This window comes from Notolabrus celidotus, chromosome 18 (assembly GCF_009762535.1).
Source record: "Notolabrus celidotus isolate fNotCel1 chromosome 18, fNotCel1.pri, whole genome shotgun sequence".
Taxonomy (NCBI): domain Eukaryota; kingdom Metazoa; phylum Chordata; class Actinopteri; order Labriformes; family Labridae; genus Notolabrus; species Notolabrus celidotus.
The window spans coordinates 24,181,622-24,201,566 of NC_048289.1; the positions used below are offsets into that span (position 1 = coordinate 24,181,622).

Sequence of the window (19,945 nt, forward strand, 5' to 3'; positions counted from 1 at the left end):
AACATAAAACATCCACCGCAAATAACTCACACATCTTCCATTCATTCTTTCAAACGTTTTTATTTGATAATACTGAATATTTTGTCCTTTGCCTGGACTTACACAAAGCATCAACACATGCACAGTCCTCTATTCACACAAAGTACCCATTCTCATTTCTCTACACCTCTCCAAAAAGCACTTATCTCTCTCACTCTCACGTGACTCCAGCGCAAGAGGACCTTCTCAACTCTACACTAAATAGCTAAATACATCTTAGACAAAGACAGCGAAAAACACACAAAAATCATGACAGGTATAATAATAACACTGAAAAAATACAAAGTAATGGAAAATTGAAAGAGTTTACTTTTAAATTATGCCTCTAATACTCCATCATATATAGATTTGTAGTTAATGTAGCTTGAGGTGTATAAAACAGCACTGTAAACTTTGATTGAGTAACTTGCTTTCTATGACAGCAATAAAGCTTTCATTAATAACAGGGAGGAGCAGGAGAGACAAGTCAAAGCTATTATTAAGCATTTAAAGACCTAATTACTTATGAAATAAACTGTCTGCGAGGATACATCAGCAAATCATGAAACTGCTTTTGGCATTTACAGTCATCAGAAAATACAAAGACACTGGAATAACATCCCACAAGCTCTGTTTGTTTCCCTTTCACACACAAGATCTGCTAAAAGATCCCTTATACCCTGACCTCTGGCACGCCCTTTATTCCTTTTCGCTGCAAGTACTGTTTTATCTGTCATGACAAATATAGAAAGATTAAGCTCACGCTCGTAAGTATGGATCACCAAAAGTACTGTACTAAAAATAGGCAAAAATCTGCACCTGAGGCAGATCTCTCGGTCTGGGCGAACATCAGAGTGTTTAGGCTCTTGTCTTTACTCATCCTCAAAAAGTGCAAATCTAGTTCTAATGCAGTAAATAATCATCAAGTAACAACAAAAGTATATGCATAGGAACTGTACAGCTACATAGTGGGGACAACAAGGGAGAGAGATGAAGATGAGGAAGAGTGAGAAGTTTGGGATATTTCTGACTTTTGTGTTGTTTCGTGTCAAGAGCAGGTTTAAATTTAGAGCACTCATCTCCACACAGCATAGACTGGTCCAGCGAGGCCTGTGGAGGTCACACGCTTTGGTTTAAAAAATCACAACAAGAAGAAAGATTGTCACCCGACAGAAAAGATCAGCTATGCAAGATGACTCATGTGCTTTATAAAGAAAAGAGCTAAGCATGTTGTGGGGCGTCTGACGTCACCTGTGGCCGAACAGCTCCCAGCAGAGAAGCAGTAAATAATGGTGTTTTGAAAGAGTAAGACAATCATTTAAAAAAAGGCAACTTGGAATTTGGCTTTGGAGTAAAAATGGAGAATGAGGTAATAAAAGTAGAAACACGATGGGTAACAATGATCGTCGCTATATCTGGGATTGATTGATGGATTTGGAGAGCAGAGCTTTAACGAAAGAGCTTTAAGGGGCAGAAAGTGCTCTGTCTCACTTTAGGATTTATGTCCCCCTGACGCCAGCCTCAGGAGGAAGTGACATCATCACTCGACCAGTCTATGTCTCATGATGCTATTTTAGATGTTTTTACAGACACTGTGTCCGAAAACAACCTCTGAGCCTCTTCTGAGTCAGTGAATCTCCAGCAATGCTGAGCTTAAAGCAGCCTTTAGGAGTGAAACGCAAAAACAAATACAGAGGGCGGCTAAAGATTGTTTTCAGACCAGCTGGTAATTTCAGTCACATCAACTTTCCTTTCCTTATATATATATATATATATCAAAAATCACTTTGCCTGATGTTGTTGTCTTAATTTCAATGGAATCATTTACATTGATTTGGGATGACACATGACTAAGGGTCCTCCGTGTCCAGGAAATCCTTCTTGGGTGGAGCCACTCCACGGTACCAGGAGCAGGAGCCGTCCACCCTCTTGACGCAGGCATAGTGGTTCGCCTGGCGTCCATGCACCTGCTTCTCAATCATCAGGTCCGTCCACAAGCACTCCTCAGCAGCAGAGATCTCACAGGGCAAAATGGTACAGCGCACAATCTGCAGAGACAGAGACACACACACACAACACTTGCTTACTGCGTGCATATCATGACGTACCGTTCATGCACTGTATGAGAAGCTGCACAGCACAACCACTCCCCCAAAAGTGAGGCCAAAACATTCAGAGCTCCCCCTGGTGACTGGCTGCAGTGTAAGTCTTAAAGCCTGCCTCTACCTTTACAACAGATGGATCAAACTTTAAAATGAATTTACATGTCAAATCAACTTTTCTCAAACATGCTCTCTGTCATAACAGCTAGTTCTTATGCTAATGTATGCACAAGTGTTCACTTCTCTGAAAGGTTTAGTTTGAATTAATTACTTGATGTCTAAATGAGTCATCATTAACAGCACTGCTGACAGATGCAGTCTCCTGCAGACTCACTGAACTTTTGAAAACCACGAGAGTCTGCTTTAAAACTAGGGATGGTGCCATATGTGGTGTTTTTTTTTTTTGTTTGTTTGCTTGTGTGTTTGTTTGTTTTTGTTTGTTTTGTATATTCTACTTCTTAACTTGTTTTTGGTACTTTCATTCCTTTTATTATTATTATTATTATTTATTTTTGTTTGTTTATTTATTAATTTATCCAGGGTTTTTTCTTGTACGATTATATTTTTATTTCCATGTGTGTATGTACATGTATGTATGTATGTATGTATGTATGTATGTATGTATGTATGTATGTATATGTATGTGTATGTATGTGTATGTATGTATGTATGTATGTATGTATGTATGTATGTATGTATGTATATGGGTGTATCTGGATATATATGGATGTACATTTGTTTTTTTGTTTTTTTTTCTATACTTATTGCTCTTTTATCTTTTTTAATTATTATTATTTTTTGATATTCATTCACCTACTCATCGTATTGTAATTTCACTATTCTTTATTTTCCTGTTTGAGTACTTGTCAATCTTTTATTTTAAGTTACTATCACATATTGGCTTTTTTTTTTTTATTTTTTTATTTTATTCATTTAATTAATATGTTTCTTGTACAAAAACGTCACTTTCTTGAATTGTTTGCACTGATCTTTTTTTTGTAATGTGTCAAAATCTAAATAAAAAGATCTTTGAAAAAAAAAAAAAAAAAAAAAAAAACTAGGGATGGGCATTTCAAGCCAAAAGACTATTCGATAATCATTGGCATGTATTTGGCGGTTATTCAAATAAGAAGAGAACAAGAACCAGAGCTGAGATCTTAAGGATTTGAACTTCATCTTTTTTTTCCCCAACAAAAATATGTCTTATAACCAATTTGCACAGTATTAGTTTTATCTGGAGACCTCTGATAATTTGTGATAATTGCTGACACACAGGAGTCATTTGATAATATCAATCCAGTCTGAATTGGCATTGCGTTAATTAATGGTGGTATATTTTTAGGAAGGTCTCTGTGGCTTTTTCTTTCTTATTTCTTTTTTATTTAAATTTGAATTGTTTTCTGTGTGCTTTTTTTCTGCCCCTTTTCAGGTCAAAAATGACTGCAGCTGTGTTGGACATTGTAATCAAAGGTTTTGACAGCACTTCGGGAGCAAACTCGGCTGGATCATTTCTCTAGACAGTATGGAGACCGGTTTGCAGGAAGAGCAAACTAAAATTCACCAAAAGATGCCGAAGTTTGAAAGTGATGAGATGGATGATGAGGGGAACATTTTTCATGTTTCAAGCGGGTTAATGGCCTTTGTAGTGTAACAGTAAGTGTACATTAATTCAATGTTGCTTGTAAAGTGGGATATGTTGAAGTATTTTTTTTAAATGCTCATTTGCTCTGTTTAGAATTAAAGATTTATACTCTGTCATGAGTAAACTTAATATGAAACATTAAGCTTTGATTTGATTTAGCTTAAGGTAGCCCAAAATCAGAGGAGAGCAGGGAACTTCTCCCAGTCCAAAGACAACAAAATGCGCCTGCCAGATCCAGATCAGCAGAATTTATTGTGTTTTTAATCCTCAAAAGAAAAGATAAAAAACTGCAGTTGAAGATAAAAGAAGGTCAAAAATTAAAATCCTTTCATATGAGAATCTGAAACTAAAAACCATTGCTGCTTTTTCTTCAAGTCTAAGTCATCGAAGTCCTTTAAGTCTTTGCTCTGATGTTTGTGGATGCAATTGTTGTTGTCTCGTTTTGTCTCGTTCTGTCTGTTATTTCTGAACTCCAGGGGATAAAAGACCCACACAGAGCAAGTCCACCACCTTACCTTGCATTCACAGCCCATCTGGTAGCGCTGGCTGAGACCCTTCTTCTGGGTGCTACTCAAGGAGTCCCAGAGCATAATGTAGTCACACAGCGTGACATGCATGCTCCCGTCAGTCTCCGCCTTGCCTGCAAACGATTGAAAAAGCTTCAAAATGATGGATGGGACAGAAAATGCATACATGACAAGATCACAAATTGAGGAAAAACTTAAACAACTTGAAGCCTCAGATTCACAGAAAAATAAAGATTCTCTCAAACTCTTGGCTGCATGGACATCGACAACCTATCGCTGAGAGTTTATGTTTCACGCTCGAGTGTCACCAGTCAAAACAAGCAAATATTTCAGGTTGAGTTTACAGATCTGCTGAGGTCGCGTCCTTTTCTGTTCACCCCTGCAGCTCTCAACATGTTGAAGTCTTTACAGCATGTCCTCACAGACGGGGCCTGACTCACGCTCCACTGTAACTCATCGACCTGTTAACCCTTCAAACTGCAGAAAGGATGAATCATTCAAAAAGTTGCCCCAGTCAGCAGAAAGTTAACTGTCTCTCCCACTGCTCAAGTCCTACATCTTGAAAAAACAACATAAAAAGGGTCAGAGAGAGAGAGAGGGAAAAACGCTGGCCTCAGCAGTTCCTTCTCTTACAACTCTATGTAATTAGGGCGAGTGTTTGCGGGTGCATCTCTGTCTACGATGGGGAAACCAGAGCATGTATGACATCATGTTTCTCTGTCTCCTCGACTCCCTACACTGGGTTTTACTATGTTTCATCCTGCTGCTAACTGCCTTTCTGCTGTAAATCACTATACCAGTCAGGTTCAGCATATACACACTAAGGGGGGGTTCAGACCACTTTAAGAAACATGCTTTTACACTTTAGTTGCCTGGCTTTGATTTAAAGTAAAGTTATCCTCCTTCTGCATCTCTAAAGCTCTGAGTTAGCACTGTAAGGTTGAACATGTGAAATTTGAATCCCACCGGTGTATACAAGTAGATATTAAAGGTTAGGGTAGTGGTAGTGGGGCTTGGGCTAGATTACTTAGTCTAAGTCCCTCATTAACACCTCCCCTCATAAAGCTGCAAGCTGCTATTTCCTGACTTTGGTTTTCTACGCATAAGAAAACTGCAATGTGAAGTGTTAATTGTGGAGTGTTTAAGATGAGGGAAGAGATTTTTTTAAAGTTTTGGATAGGGCTAGGCTTGCAGTTTCCCTATTTCTGTTTAATGCTAAGCTAAGCTAAGCTAAGCTAAGCTAAGCTAAGCTAAGCTAAGCTAAGCCATTGCTTAAAGCTCCCGTGAGGACTTTTTAGATTGTTATGAAACAGACTAAAAGTAACAGTGAGGTTTCTTTATTAAAGATATATATTTGAGGGCATTTTTTCGCCTTTATTGGATAGGACAGCGGAAAATCAAGCCCTAGTGTATATTTTAAATCTCAGTATACAAAAACAAAGTCATAAACTGTCATTGAGACACCATACATCCAGACAAGTTGAAAAAAAAAATGCTACTACTAAGACGTCATCCTCCACAGAAGGCAATATTTCATTTCCACTTCACGGTCAGGGAGAACAGGACATCTAAAGAGTTTGAACATTAACAACTCCCAGGAGCTTGAGCTGTACCACGACAGACAAAGTGACTCCCAGGCTCCACAGGGTTTAATCAGCAGCATATCATTACACATAATAACATAAACAGTTAACCTCCAGCACAGCAAATGGCCCGTTAGGCCTGATCCAATGTTGTCTGTCCGGGAGTTTTCGCCTCAAGGCTGATATCAGGCTGCCTGTTTGTAAACTCTGTTACAATCCTATCCATCTGTCTTTCTGTCTTTCTGTTGGTGCACCAACTCTTAGTTTATTAATATAAAGCATATACTTTAAACAAGACTTTTTGTCTTTAATTTGATCAGCTATAAATAATAGAAAGTTTAGCTTTGAAATCTTCTAACTCATACAGTGATCATCTGTCTTTAATGCTCACTTAAACCACCACAGCGCTGCCACACAAGTTTTTATAGCATTGTTATTTGTGTTATGAGTTGATGGGTAAGTTAATCAACAGTATATTAATGCCAGAAAGTAAGTGGACCACATGAAAAAACACAACATGCAACCCATTAAGAACACAAACCTGAGATCAAGTACTCTTTCTTGCCGCTGGCATCCAGAGTAACTCCACAGACAGCAGACACGGGAGCAGTGAACACAGCCTCGATGTCCTGGTTTGGCCCCTTGAACATCTGGAACAAAACCACAGCAGAAGGGTCAAAGGTCGCACTAGGAACACCTCATTGATCCTCCACTGATTTAAAGACCATACATTGATAACTGTGATCCTACCTTGATCTGTTTGACCTCATACTGGATCCTCTTGATGGGGTTCCCGTAGATATCATTCCCAGAATCCACTTCTCTCTCACCAACCACCTTTGCCCGAATCACTGTTGGAGAAGAAGAAAAAAGTGGCATCAGATCACACAGCGATACATGATCCTGCAGTAGAAAGAAAGAAACCAAGTCAATGCGAGAAGACACATACAGTATGCAGGAAGAACAGTGGTGTAACAAACCTAATCTGTGAACAAGGTACTCTTTGGAAAATATGAAACATCCTGACAAATAACTTATATTAACTCCTTGTATATTACATTTGTAAAGTTAAAGAGGCTGACTGCATGTCAGCCAATAAAATAATGACAAGTAACAGAAGTAGAAAAATGCCAAAAAGAGGAAACATTGTCATCATTCAGCTTTCTCCCACCAGAGAGAATTGATAACTACTAATGTTAGCCCTGTAGGCTACTGGTTACAATTGTTAGCAAACAAATTCAAGGGAACCTTAACAAAACTGTTCAAGTTAAGGTTATTAAATGAAAGTATATCATCTGAATATTTAAAATCCCAGATATCATAGGCCAACCAGGGCATATACAGTATCAACCAACTGTCATTGTAAAATAGAGCTGCTATGACAAACACATTTGATTTTAAATGCAACCACAGCCTGCATACAGTCACAATGTTGGTAAGTTCTACTTTCTCATGGTAATTAATAGTATACTATATTTTATATTAACAGTAAGGAAGATAGCAACCATTACTGGAAAAGTTCCATGACAGTTTAAGGGCCTGTGTCCATTAATGGCAGTAGTGGACACAGGCCCACACCATCTATTTCAGAGCACTCTCCACTGGTGCTTACTGGTGGTAGATTACAAAAGCTGTCTTGTGGCATTTCTGCTTCCATCAGCCGTCCATCAAATACTTAAAGTAAATTTCTAAATAAACTTTGAAAAATTGTAAAAGAATCCTGTCCAGGCGTTTAAGGCAACTCTAGACCAGGAAATTGCACCCTCAAAAATATGCCCAAATATCCCTTTCTTGATTTAACATTGATGAATGTGATAAATGTCAGTGTTTCAAAAGCTTTACTATGGATGTATACAAACAAAACTGAACTACATAGGTTTTAATTAGAAAATAGGAGCTGTAAGTGCAAAAAAAAAAAAGCTGTTAGTGGGCACAGGCCCTAACTGATTCTTTCTTGGATCCATCACCATCACATTTTCATACATTTTGTCCCCAAACACTTAAGTTAGAGCATCAGAAGAAGTCACTCAACCAATTACAGCTGTGCCAGTTTATAAGAACTTAGCTTATCTAATCTGAATGCTAACAAAGCTACTTGTTTTACCTCTACCCTATCTTTTTTACATATCTATTCAATTGATTAGTTTGATGAATGATGACTTGTGAGAAAATCACTCTTTGTTCAATCTGTGCAGAAAGTTTTGTGAGCTTGTTGCAAACAAAAGGTAACGGCAGAGGAATCAATTAGGAATAATATGAACTTTAAAAAGTTGGAATTGATAATCAATAAAAAAAACCTGTCCAACAGTGAAAAATTTAAAAACAAACTTCAGTCACATAACCTCATCAAACAGATTGGCACCAGAGATTGTTTAGCACTATTGCTAGGAAATGACTTTAATGGTAATTCCACCATTAAATTGTCATAACATTATTTTTCTGTCTGATTAAGAATTAATAGATCTTTATTTTGCACTCTGAAAATCTGTTATCATGATGGAGTAGAAAATCTGTTATCATGATGGAGTAGATGGACATCAGCCATAACAAATGGGACACCAAATAAGCAGGAGTAGCACAGCTTCTGCATTAACCAGTGCTCAGTCACTGAAAACCAAATTCAGGGTTCCTTTTGGGTCTGACACTGCAAGAGGGCCAGACACAACAAGTGAACTGGCCTGCAGCACAAACCTTCCTGCCTCCAAACATGACCAGGTAACTGTCAAAGGACCAGAACTCAGTTTTGAGAATACAGATTGAAAGCTGATGTAAAAAAGAGAGAGTGTGCCAGAGGCATGTTCCTTCCTGTGTTGTGTGTTTTAATGGCCTGACTGGCTACATCAGACTTTAGCTATGCTTGGGGCATTTATTCAGAATGGAAAATATGAGCAATAGAGAAAAAGGAACATAAAATAAGCAGGAACAGAGGACACGTACACGTAGATAAACACACACACAGTAGACTGCTGTGGCTCTGACACCCTTGGGTTCAGTTTACGGCTTGGAGCAGACACAAATATGGGGGTTCGGAGTTACTAGCGTCTCTCGTTCTTCTGCTCCCTCCCCGTCCAGCTCCTTTCCCCGGTTTCATACCCCCCTTTCTAGTCCAACATGCATGCTTTTCTGAACATGTCATAATGAAATCATGTGAAACTGATAATTCTTTTCATGGTAGATTCTGTAAGATGCCCGAGAAGTGAAATATCACATGTGAGATCTTAATATCTCTACATGTAAATCTACAATGATGAAAGTACAGGCTAGCAAAAGTTAGTATTTGTGTCTGATACATGTCTAAAATTGATTATTATTCATCATGTCATCAAATTTTCACACCTGAAACAATATCTGTCTATCCATTGAGTTTGAGCCAGGGATCCGCTGATCTGATCCTGTTATCCGGTATCAGTCAGATACTGACTCCTAAGGCTAGACTGGGTATTTGTGACAAAGGGGCGATCCATAAGGCAGATTTATTCAACTCACTCCTATGCTATCCTGTGTTTACATCCACCACGTGTGCTTGCTATATCATCAGCATGTTGGAGGGTCTGTGCAATTTGCTTGACGGAGAGCGAATGTATTATGGGGGAAGCTAACTAACAGTTTGGAGTTTGGAAAAACTCTGGCGAAAACTTACAATTATGTGCAAAGCTCATGTTGTAATGGGGTGGTGGTAGGGTGGCAAAAAAATAACACAACCAGTTCAATAAAGCATCTCAAGACTCATCATGCCAAAGAATACAAGTTCAACCAAACAAAAGCGGAAACAAAGCAGTTGTCTGCTGTACTGTTACACAAAAAAACTCCCCAGTAATGCTTTAAAGTGTGAAAACTACAGAGAGGGTTCTTGGATTCATTGTTCTGGATGAGAAAGGCCTGCAAGTTATTAAAAATAAGGGATTCCTGGAGCACCAGTGGCCTAGCGGTTTAAACACACCCCATATACAGAGGCTACAGTCCTCATTTCAGAGGTCACTGGTTCAACTCCCGGCCACGACCATTTGCTGCATGTCTTCCCTCACTCTCTTCTTCCCATGTTTACTGTCTCTTTTAAGTTCTCCGATCAACAAAGGCGAGAACGCCAAATGAAAAGTAACTTCAAAATAACAAAAATTTAAAACCAGGGATTCCGCCCTCTGGTTTATTGCTTAGTAACCAAGTAGAGTTACCATCATGTAAACACATTTCTGACAGTGCTCTACTTGAACTCTACAAGAAAGTATGCAAACATTTATCAACAGAGTTTAAAGATGCTACAGTGATTAGCTCCACCACAGATACCTGTAGCTCTGACGTTTGCCGGTCAGTAATCTGGTTAGACACGAGTTACACGCCACACAATGCAGAGCTACAAGCTACTTACTCCCACAGATCACACAACAGTGACTCGATTCAGACTGCCATGGAGGAAATGCTTGACCAATGACATGTTATGGTGAATAAAGAGCATTTCAGTCTGTTAGCACGACTCTGTGACACGTGACTGTAAACTGGAGTTTTAATTCCTGGGTAACCCACTGCTGGTACACTTTTATGATTTATCAATAAAAAGTCACTTAAACATGCACATTTATTTATCCAATTTTGGTTTACAAAGTTACAAAAGCTTGATGTTGCTAAAAAATATAATTCCCAGTCTCATCATAATCAGGTTGTGGTTGAGTTTGTTAATTTAATACTGGTGTTGCAACAGTATCAATATCAGTATCAGTTTATACCAAAGCCCAGGTATTGGTATGGGGACTCAAAGAGTGAGATTGGTGAGTTTAAAGTTGCTCTAATCTATACTATCTAAATGTAATTGGATTAAATGACTGTAAATGAATGAGAGCCAGCTTTATTTGTGTTTTTTTCAAATACAGTATGTATGACAAAAGGGATTTACAAGTAGAGGTAATGTCACACACCTTAAAGTTAATGCACCTGTGCCCATGTGTCCATAAATAACATTATTGCAAAAGTTATAAATATAGCAATACTGAAGACCCGAAAAGTAAATGTACCTGATCTGCTTCAACTGTCAAATTAAAGCTCCTATGAGAAGTTTTTAGCTGGTTGTCAGCCTAAATAAAATGCTGGTGCTTTCATAGGACCTAAGAAAGCAGAGAGGAGCATCAGGGACAAGGCTGTGTAGATGACACCGCCTCAACCTGGTGTCTGATGAACTGAGTCACAATAAAATTTGCTTTTGTGTGTATTTTCTACCGCACAGATTCACAGCGGGTGATATTTGGACGGTTGAAGTAAAGCAGGATGAGATTTTTCATTAGGTTTGTTTGTACAGGACTTGGGGAAGGAATCGCAGGGTAGCTTTTGAACCATGACACCCTGTACAGTATCATTGATATCGATTAAATCACAATACACTGATTCTGTGATAAATGATAACATGCAAGACAATCATTTAATGATGCATCATGATATCTAACAAACTGAAAATTACAAAATGCCCCCAAAAGGTTCATCATTTATGTCAGTGGTTTCAGCATGCGCCCCATGTACAAAGACTATAGTCCTTGTTGCAGTGGTTGCTTGTTGGACTTCCAGCCTCAACCATAGGGCTGGGTGATGAAACGATAACGCTGATTATCGTGATATTTTTTTTCTTAATATAAATATAACAAATGTACGATAAAACGTTGATATATTTAAACCTGTAATTACACCCCCCCCAACTGCTGGAAAGCTAATGTGTCTTAAACGCTAGTTCCCACCATAGACTGTATAAATAATTGACAAAGTATCCGTGACGTCACCCATCTGTTCCTGAGTGCTGTTTTGAAGCCAGTCGTCGGCGGAAGACATATTGGAAATGCGGAACTCAACCAGGCAGAGTGTGACGTAAAGAGGCGGGGTTTGAGCCTCCTAGCCAATAGCTATGTGTTCCCGTCCGGGAGTCACCTCAGTCATGTCCTTATTTGGGCAAAAACTTGTAATCTTAATATCTTCTGAACCGTCGCGTTAGAAAAAAATCCCCCCCCCCCGGACAGTGTGTGCTGGGTAATTAGTTAAGTAGACCCAAGCTGTTTTTTGAACCAGGCTGTAACATGTTTAATAATGCTGCAAAGTTTGTCTTTTTTGAATTGGTGTGTATGTGGTTTCAGAGGTTTCTGCAGCCAGCCTCATGTGGATTCTTGATGAATTGCAGTTCATAACACTTCTGCATGGGCTTCATAGTTTGAGACCGGAGGTTGCCGCTTGGCTCCCACCCAACATTAAACAGAAGAAGTCGGCATTGAACAGCCAATCATGTCGCAGGGCGAGAGGTAGGCGGGCTTCAAGACGTTTGGAGCAGAATGTAAACACAGCTGAAACGAGCGAAAGTGACACTGAAGAAAACGCAAAACCCACCAGCTCAAGACAAGAAAGGCCACTAAACTTCATTAGTTAAGATATTTTGACTATGTACTACGAAATCCCAGATACAAGCTAACAAACCGTCTGGTTTCTTCAACTTTCACTCAGCAGAAAAAAAATCTGCCTTTAAAATGATATGAAAGAATGATTTGATATTCATCGTAATAATTATCGATATTGACTAATATGAAAAAAGTTATCGTGATATCTTTTCAATATCACCCAGCGCTACTCAACCGTTTGCTGCATGTCTTCCACCACCCTCTACTCCCCACATGAACAACTCTCTTCAGTTGTCTTATCAAATAAAGGCAAAAATGGCCCCATAAAAAACTAAAAATCAGTAGTGCCATGTATGTGGATAGCGCCATCACATGGATTCATTCATTAGTGACAAGCCAAATTGGAAGGGAGATCTGTTTAGCATCGTAGTATCCTTAAATTCAAATATGCATAAGGATATTATTTGCCGTATTGGTAATTTGTCCCATCCCTCTACAGGACAGAAGTACATCAATGGAAAGATACGTTGTGATCCAATTACTAAAACCACCTGCCATGGTTGTCTGGGACCAGATTCACTAAATCTCTTCCCCCAAGAAACATCAATGCCTCAAATTTAACCTTTTATCTGAGCCTTTCTGAAAGTACATATATTTTCCAAACTAGCCCCTGCAATACAAATCTTTCCCTTCTTCTTTCAAAGTGACGTAAATTGCCAAATCTAAACATAGGTGGTCAGTGAGACACTTTGGAGACCCATGATGGGAACAAGATGGTAACACTTAGCTAAGTGTTTCAGCTGCTGAAGGGTCAGAAATAAACAAATCCAGTTTACTTCACTTGGTACTGAAAACAAAATGAAGCTGGGAATCAGCACAGATAAATGGCTGTTTGCAGTAAAAGCTTGCACCAGGCCTTCAGAGAAACCAATCACAGTTCGTCACAAGTAAGCTTCTGCATTTTATTTCCACTCTGGTGTTTATGCAAACATGCAGCAGCAGCCAGAATACACACATAAACACACACACACATAGTAGTATACCTGGCTGGCACTCTCCTGTGCATTCCTCACAGTTTTTCCGCTCTCATTTCCTGACCTCATTCTGAGCCCCAAACTAATGAGCAAAGAATCAGCAGCAGGACATAATACTGCAGGGAAATTATTCTGTTATTCACAACAGATTGTTATTGTGGCAGCATCAGCTCCGTTATTGCAGACGTGTTTACTTCTTCTGCAATAAAGACAGATCTGAGTGGCGTGCTGCGGAGGCTGCAGACTACACAACGTGATGCAAAAACAGTGCGACAACAGGGGGTCTGCACGCGGCCAAGTTTCACCACAGATTGATCCAGAAGTCACTGGATCACCAGCAGGAGCCCAGCCCCCCCATAAACCACCAACTGACCCACATTTCGGCTGCCCCCCTTCCCTCCCAACCGGGACGACATCTAATGACTTATACATGTGTATCAGTAGCACTACGCAATGTTTTCCATGCCCAGACCCCATTCGAGCACACACACAGTGCCCCCCCCCCCCCCCCCCCCCCCTTCAATCCATCACAGGACTGTTTCTTTTTTCAAACTTTAGTGACCACCAAATCCTTCCTGACTCTCCTGATGTGGTTTGTTTTGCTCCACACGTATGTGGGCCTTCTGTTCAACCCATCGTTTGAGTTGAGACAGAGAACCCTCAAATACAATCCAGCTGGCCACATGACCTCTGAACACCAAGCAGCTGGTTTCTTTTGTGAGGTCTCTACAGCAGAAACAAGAGCTGCACTACTGTCAGGTGAAAAAGGCCTTTTAAGTTAAATGGCAGCAATTCAGGTGAGAAAAATCTGACTAACTACAAGATAGAATAACAAAAAACTCTCAGTGTTGGAGAAAGATGATTTTGAAATGTGCAGATTACTTTTTTGGCCTTGAAACCTCAGAAAAGAGTCCAAATATATTAGAAATGTCAAGTTCATGAACAAGTAATACTCAATTGTTTGGTGTTTCCAATAAATAGCCCAATACACAAGAGTTTTCACTTCATAATAATATGAAACACAAGAGAACAGAAGTAGGGCAGCTAACACTTCCATTTGAGAAGCCCAAACCTGAGCATGTTTAGCATTGTATGCTTAAGAATTGTCAGAATATTTTTAATTAAATTTGATTGATCGACCAATGGTTTTATCAGTGAAACAATCAAAAGCAGCACAAATGTATCTATCAGCCACCAGGAGGCAGTCAAACACGTTTCAAACACAGGCAGATGTATGTGTCATTTTTACGGGTATGAAAATGAAGCCAATGCAGAAATGCTAAAAACTGTAGTTCCTTTAGTGTCCACTAGAGGCTGGCTCCAAAAGCTCACTTGACCCCTTTCACACCCATGTTAAAGCTGGGGTTGGTAGTCAGATTTAGATACACTTTTTGTTATACTGGTTACATTATCTTTATGTCCCGATGGCAATCAATACATAATGTGTTCTTAAAAAAGAGCCGCTATCTACAGCCGGAGTAAACCTGGGAAAACACCAACCAATCCCTGCTTTCAGGAGCCAAAATATGAAACCAATCAAATCCCGTCCTGACGTTCTGCCCGCCTCTTGCACGTACATTTCATGTTTGTTTGTCCAAGATGGAGTTCTAAAGGAAATGCTACATTCAAATTCATGCTAGTTTTCCGAGACTACCAACCCTAGCTTTTAAAGTGCCCATCTTTACGTTATATGTATATATTTTGACCTTTTTGCCTTTATTTGATAGGACAGCTGAAGAGAGACAGGAAATGTGGGGAGTAGAGAGCGGGGGAAGACATGCAGGAAATTGTTGACCGGCCAGGAATCGAACCAGCGACCCCTGCGACGAGAGCTGTAGCCTCTGTATGTGGGGCGCTTAGACCGCTAGGCCACCAACGCCCCCAGTGCCCATCTTTAAAGCATATATAAATGTTTACGAAAACAGCATTAGGTCTGAATTGTTCTTTTCTCGCTGCATTTTTTTTTTTTTTTTATTATTCATTGGTTTTAAAGACTTTTAGGTCATGAGTGTTCCATAGTTAGGGGCTGACTTGACTGACAGGCAAGCACATTAAAACAGTTAGCTAGGAGGCTAAAAGCCTGCCTTCTTACCTCTTGCTACTTTTCTAATTCCCAATTTTGCGGCTGTCATCATTTGGCTCAATCTGATTTTTGCTCTCTACCAACCCTTCAGGGAAGTATCTGACTCTTAGGCTATGCAACGTTCACCAAGCAGTCACTTGCTATTTCACTGCTGGTTGGTGTTGAGCAGGTAATGTGCAGCCCACTGAAAGTGAACTCAAGTGCATTATTATAATTATTATTTTTAATTTTATTTCAATCATTATTATTTGAATCATTGCTTTAACATTTATTTATCTTATTTAATTCTTTATTTATCTATTTATTTCTATTCATCTGATCTTGTTAACACTACCTTATTTTTAACTTTTCTTTCCACTATTACTTATTTTATTAATTGTACTGTATTGATTTTATTTCATTTTTAAGTATTTCATTTATAATAATGGCTTTTATAATTTTACCATTGCTGTTGTTTTCTGTCTCTCTGTTATCCTGTGAAGCACTTTGGGCTGCATGTTTTTATGTATGAAAGGTGTTATATAAATAAAGTTGAGTTGAGTTGGTGCTGCTGAAAACAATGTTGATTGATTGTTGAGAGTAAACTACAAAATTTGAGCCAAAAAAAAAGGACTGATCTGGAAATGGGCCTAAAATTCCAGAGTGGGGTGTTATTCTCTGCGGGTTCTTCACTTAAATCTCATCTCTTTGGTGTTTGTATCTGTTTTTACAAGAATGTCAATCAGTGCAGCTTTATTTTTCTGATCAAAATGTGCAGTCATCAGTATTGTGCACTTCTCTTTTTTAAATAAGGTTATTAATTTAGCTTAAAATAGTTTTGCCTCAGAGACGACCTAATATGGAGAAGATCTTTGCAAAAAAAGTACATGTAAATAGACTCTGAGATATAAATATAATCTGATTATCATACTGGATTGTAAACAATCTGTTAGGCCTCTTTAATAGCTATCTAAACAACAGTTAAGTTTAATTTTCATCGTCAGGTTAAATTTAGCATCTTAAGAAAGTTTTCCATCTGATTTACACTTTGTACATTTTATGGAGACAACATGAACCTTTCCACAACTGGAGACTTGTACAGTCAGTGTGTCTATGTGTTGTTGCTTGTCCTCTCCTGCCTGCAGACAGCAGGGTGACTCTGGTCTTTCATGGCGCCCAGCCTCAGGACAGACTGCCTGGGCAGGGCTGCCGGGGAAGTTCCCCTTGTGGGCAACAGATTTATATGAAAGGAGGATGTTTGTCTGAGCACATGTTATAACAGTATATGTGTGTGTGGTGGTGAGTGCATGACACTGCTTGATCTTCATGGCTTGTGGTTTGACCTGGAGCATGGTTTAGGATGAAAACAGAGGGTGACACAAAAACACACACTGGTACTTGTGCCTGCATGTAGAGTGAGATCCCATTTCACCAAAAAGACAAATATCAATTGTCCAACCACAAAACTTTTGACAATGTCACTTTGTTTTTTCCTACATGCACATTCTTGGAAACCAGACAACCAACTCTATTCTGATATTGGTGACTGTCTCTCCATTCAGCAGTCCATGTCTGCCCGATGCTTCTCTTCTCTTCTCTCCCTAAGTCCTTGCATCAGATTGGGGTTTTCAGATCTGCCAGTCACATCCTCAGATCCACCCTGAAACCATTGCCGGACAATGACATAAACCATTGTTGGTTTCAGTGGTTTGCACGCCTTTTAATGTGCACCCTGTCTTTTCAGAAAAAAAAAGAACACCCAAACACACCCCCACCTCTCCTTTGAGACATCCTGTTTTCAAGACCTGCCAGCTCAGCGAAAGATTGAGTCACACCTGAAAATAGAGAAGTCATTCCGCTATGTGAAATTACACCGATAGACATCTTAACCACAAACACACCCGTGCATATAAAAGGTGTGAATAAGAAGACAGAAGAAAAAAAATTGGAGCCCACGTAGAAATGCAGGCCTGGGTCTTGAAGTTTCCTATTTCCAAGGATACCACACATATTTCGACTTTGACTGGGACCTGAGTTTTCCCCTAGAACACACCCTGAACTTACGGCCAGATGTCATCTGTGTGTGTATGAGAGAATCCACCATCCATGGCAGGCCTGTCTATTTGGGCTATGCAAGTGTGTGTGCATGTACGTCCCTGCGTTACATCGGAGAAAAGTTGGGAAAACCCCAGCAACATTCCTGTAATTCCTCCCAGCACCACCCCTCAATGGAAGAAAAAAGGGCAGGAATGGAAATAAAATTTTAAAAAAACAGACAAGGAAAGCTGTGAGTGTGACAAACTCTGTGGTTGAGATTTAACCCTGTCGTCCTCCTCCCTTAAATTTCTCCATCCCTTGTCCTCTCCGCACTTCTCTATTCTCTCCTTGTCTCTCTGTTCCTCTCTGTTGTGCCACGTTGCCCTGCACAAGCCAGGCGACGCTGCTGCTTCCATCCCAGAACTGCTGAGGGTGAAGCCTTCCTGGTGAACACACACTCTGCAGCAAACCTGAGACATGATGGAAAACAATGGTCCCAGACTCCTTCCTGCATATTGCACCGACTTACAAGTGTGGTGCTCTCAAAAACCCTGAGGTAACACAGTGTAGTTCCATCATTGTGGGCTTAACTTTATAAAGTATTATGACATTTTTAGATATGATTGTTGCAAAGTTCATTAAGGTCATCATGAGCTCATTAGTCACTGCCAAAGGAAAGCTTTTAAGTCAGTGCTGTGATTTCATTTCGCCTTTACTTTAAAAATGAGGCGTTTATTTATGACGCCTGAACAACACATGTTTGTTCTTATGCTTCCCACATGACTACTTTGGCATTTAACCCTCCTGTTGTGTTCATTTCTCTGGAAGAACAATAATGCTCCTGGGTCAATTTGACCCGGGGCATATTCAGTTATCCAAAGTGTCAGAACTCCAAAAAACCCAATACACATTTTTTTTTAAATCTAATTATTAACTCCTTTACTAACCATTTAAACCAAGATTTAGTCCATTTGTGTTCTTTAATTCTCACAGATCATGGTTCAATGAGGATAACTCACTCGTTTTTCATTAAAATTAATGTTAAAACTTTTTCAATGTACATTGGAAAGCCTTAAATATAAATACAATTGTTTTACATGACATAGATTTTTGTTTATTTTATTTTAAATTTTTATTTTTTTTATTTTTCTGAAGTGATGTTGATAAATTAACACGAGACACCTCTTCTGTCACATGCTGCCCAGATTTTTATGCAGCATTTAGCTGGTTTTGGAAGGCATATACTGCCTAAAATAGGACTTTAAGAGGGGTCAATTTGACCTGCAACATAACAGGAGGGTGAAAGGGTCTGTGCATATCACCATGACATGACTCAAAACCACAAAAGGATCTGCGTGAGTCTGCAATCTGGATGCAAACTGTCAGGCCATGGCCTTGAGGAGCAACATCCTCCTCCACCACCTCCAGGCTTTCTGGCGGCTTCCACAAGCCTCTGCGACCCCACCACCGAGCACCATATGCGGGCAGAGCGGAGCCTGCTGCAACATGAGCTGGGTAAACAACAACAACAACAACAACAGTCCCCGGTGCTGGACCGTTCTGGACTCACCTATGTCGGCGTTGCAGAAAGCCTGTTGCGGATGAACCGGGGCGCAGCTGCACGCTTCCACGAACTCATCCGCGCGCCACAGGACCAGCAGCGCGAGCGTGCAAAGGACGCCGTTAACGGAAAACGGCATTTTTAACGAACACTGATGCGACGTTTCTTCACCCCTCTTCAGAGCTGTGTGTTGCGCAGATGGGTTGTAGTCTGGGTCCAGCAGCAGAGTACCCCCCTCCCCTTTTTCTGTCTTGAGACCAGGCGACGTCAACAACCCCGGGAAGTCCGCTCTGTGAGCTCCGGTAGAGAGGTGAAGCTTGGCTGTGAACTCGGTGTGTTCCGGAGGGGTCTCGGCTGGTGTCGGCAGCTTGTCTGTCTTCAGGGTGTGTTTTCTTTTGCAGGGTCGAGGCGGTTTTATAAAGCTGCACGAGCGGCTCCTCCTACCGGCGGGAGAATGAATGAACCGACAGGGGGCGCTGTTTCCTCCGCCTGCAGCACCCAGACCTGCTGTCAGACCAGTGTCAGACCTGCTGTCACCGTCTGAGGACTAACCGGGACTAACCTGAAAAGATATCTCAGTGGGCCCCATCACCACAGCTCAACTCAACTCAACTTTATTTATATAGCACCTTTCATACATAAAAACATGCAGCCCAAAGTGCTTCACAGAGTAACAGACAGTCAGAAAGTACTTAAAAAAGAAAATCAACACAGTAAAATTAACAAAATAAGTAAGAGTGGAAAGAAAAGTTAAAAATAAGGTAGAGTTAACGAGATCAGATGATCAAAAAATAAATAAGATAAATAAATACATGTTAAAACAATGGTTTAGATAATAATGATTAAAATAATAAAAATAATAATGCAGTTCAGGGCTAAAATAAACTACTCCAAATTAAAAGCTAGATTAAAAAGGTAAGTCTTAAGTTTACTTTTAAAAACACCCAGAGAGCTGGCCGTTCTGATGTCCAGAGGCAGAGGGTTCCACAGCCTAGGGGCAAAAAAACATAAAGCCAT

General features: G+C 39.9%; 1 protein-coding gene across 1 annotated transcript; it reads right to left on the reverse strand.

Annotated features, from left to right (window-relative positions):
• Positions 1 to 40: 40 nt before the first annotated feature.
• On the reverse strand, positions 41 to 19,340 carry timp2a (TIMP metallopeptidase inhibitor 2a). The gene is made up of 5 exons (XM_034707962.1): positions 18,938 to 19,340; positions 6,623 to 6,723; positions 6,414 to 6,522; positions 4,278 to 4,402; positions 41 to 2,066 (listed from the first exon to the last, which is right to left on the reverse strand). The coding sequence occupies exons 1-5, from the start codon at positions 19,065 to 19,067 to the stop codon at positions 1,869 to 1,871; spliced, it is 663 nt and encodes a 220-aa protein (XP_034563853.1). The 5' UTR covers positions 19,068 to 19,340; the 3' UTR covers positions 41 to 1,868.
• Positions 19,341 to 19,945: the final 605 nt, after the last annotated feature.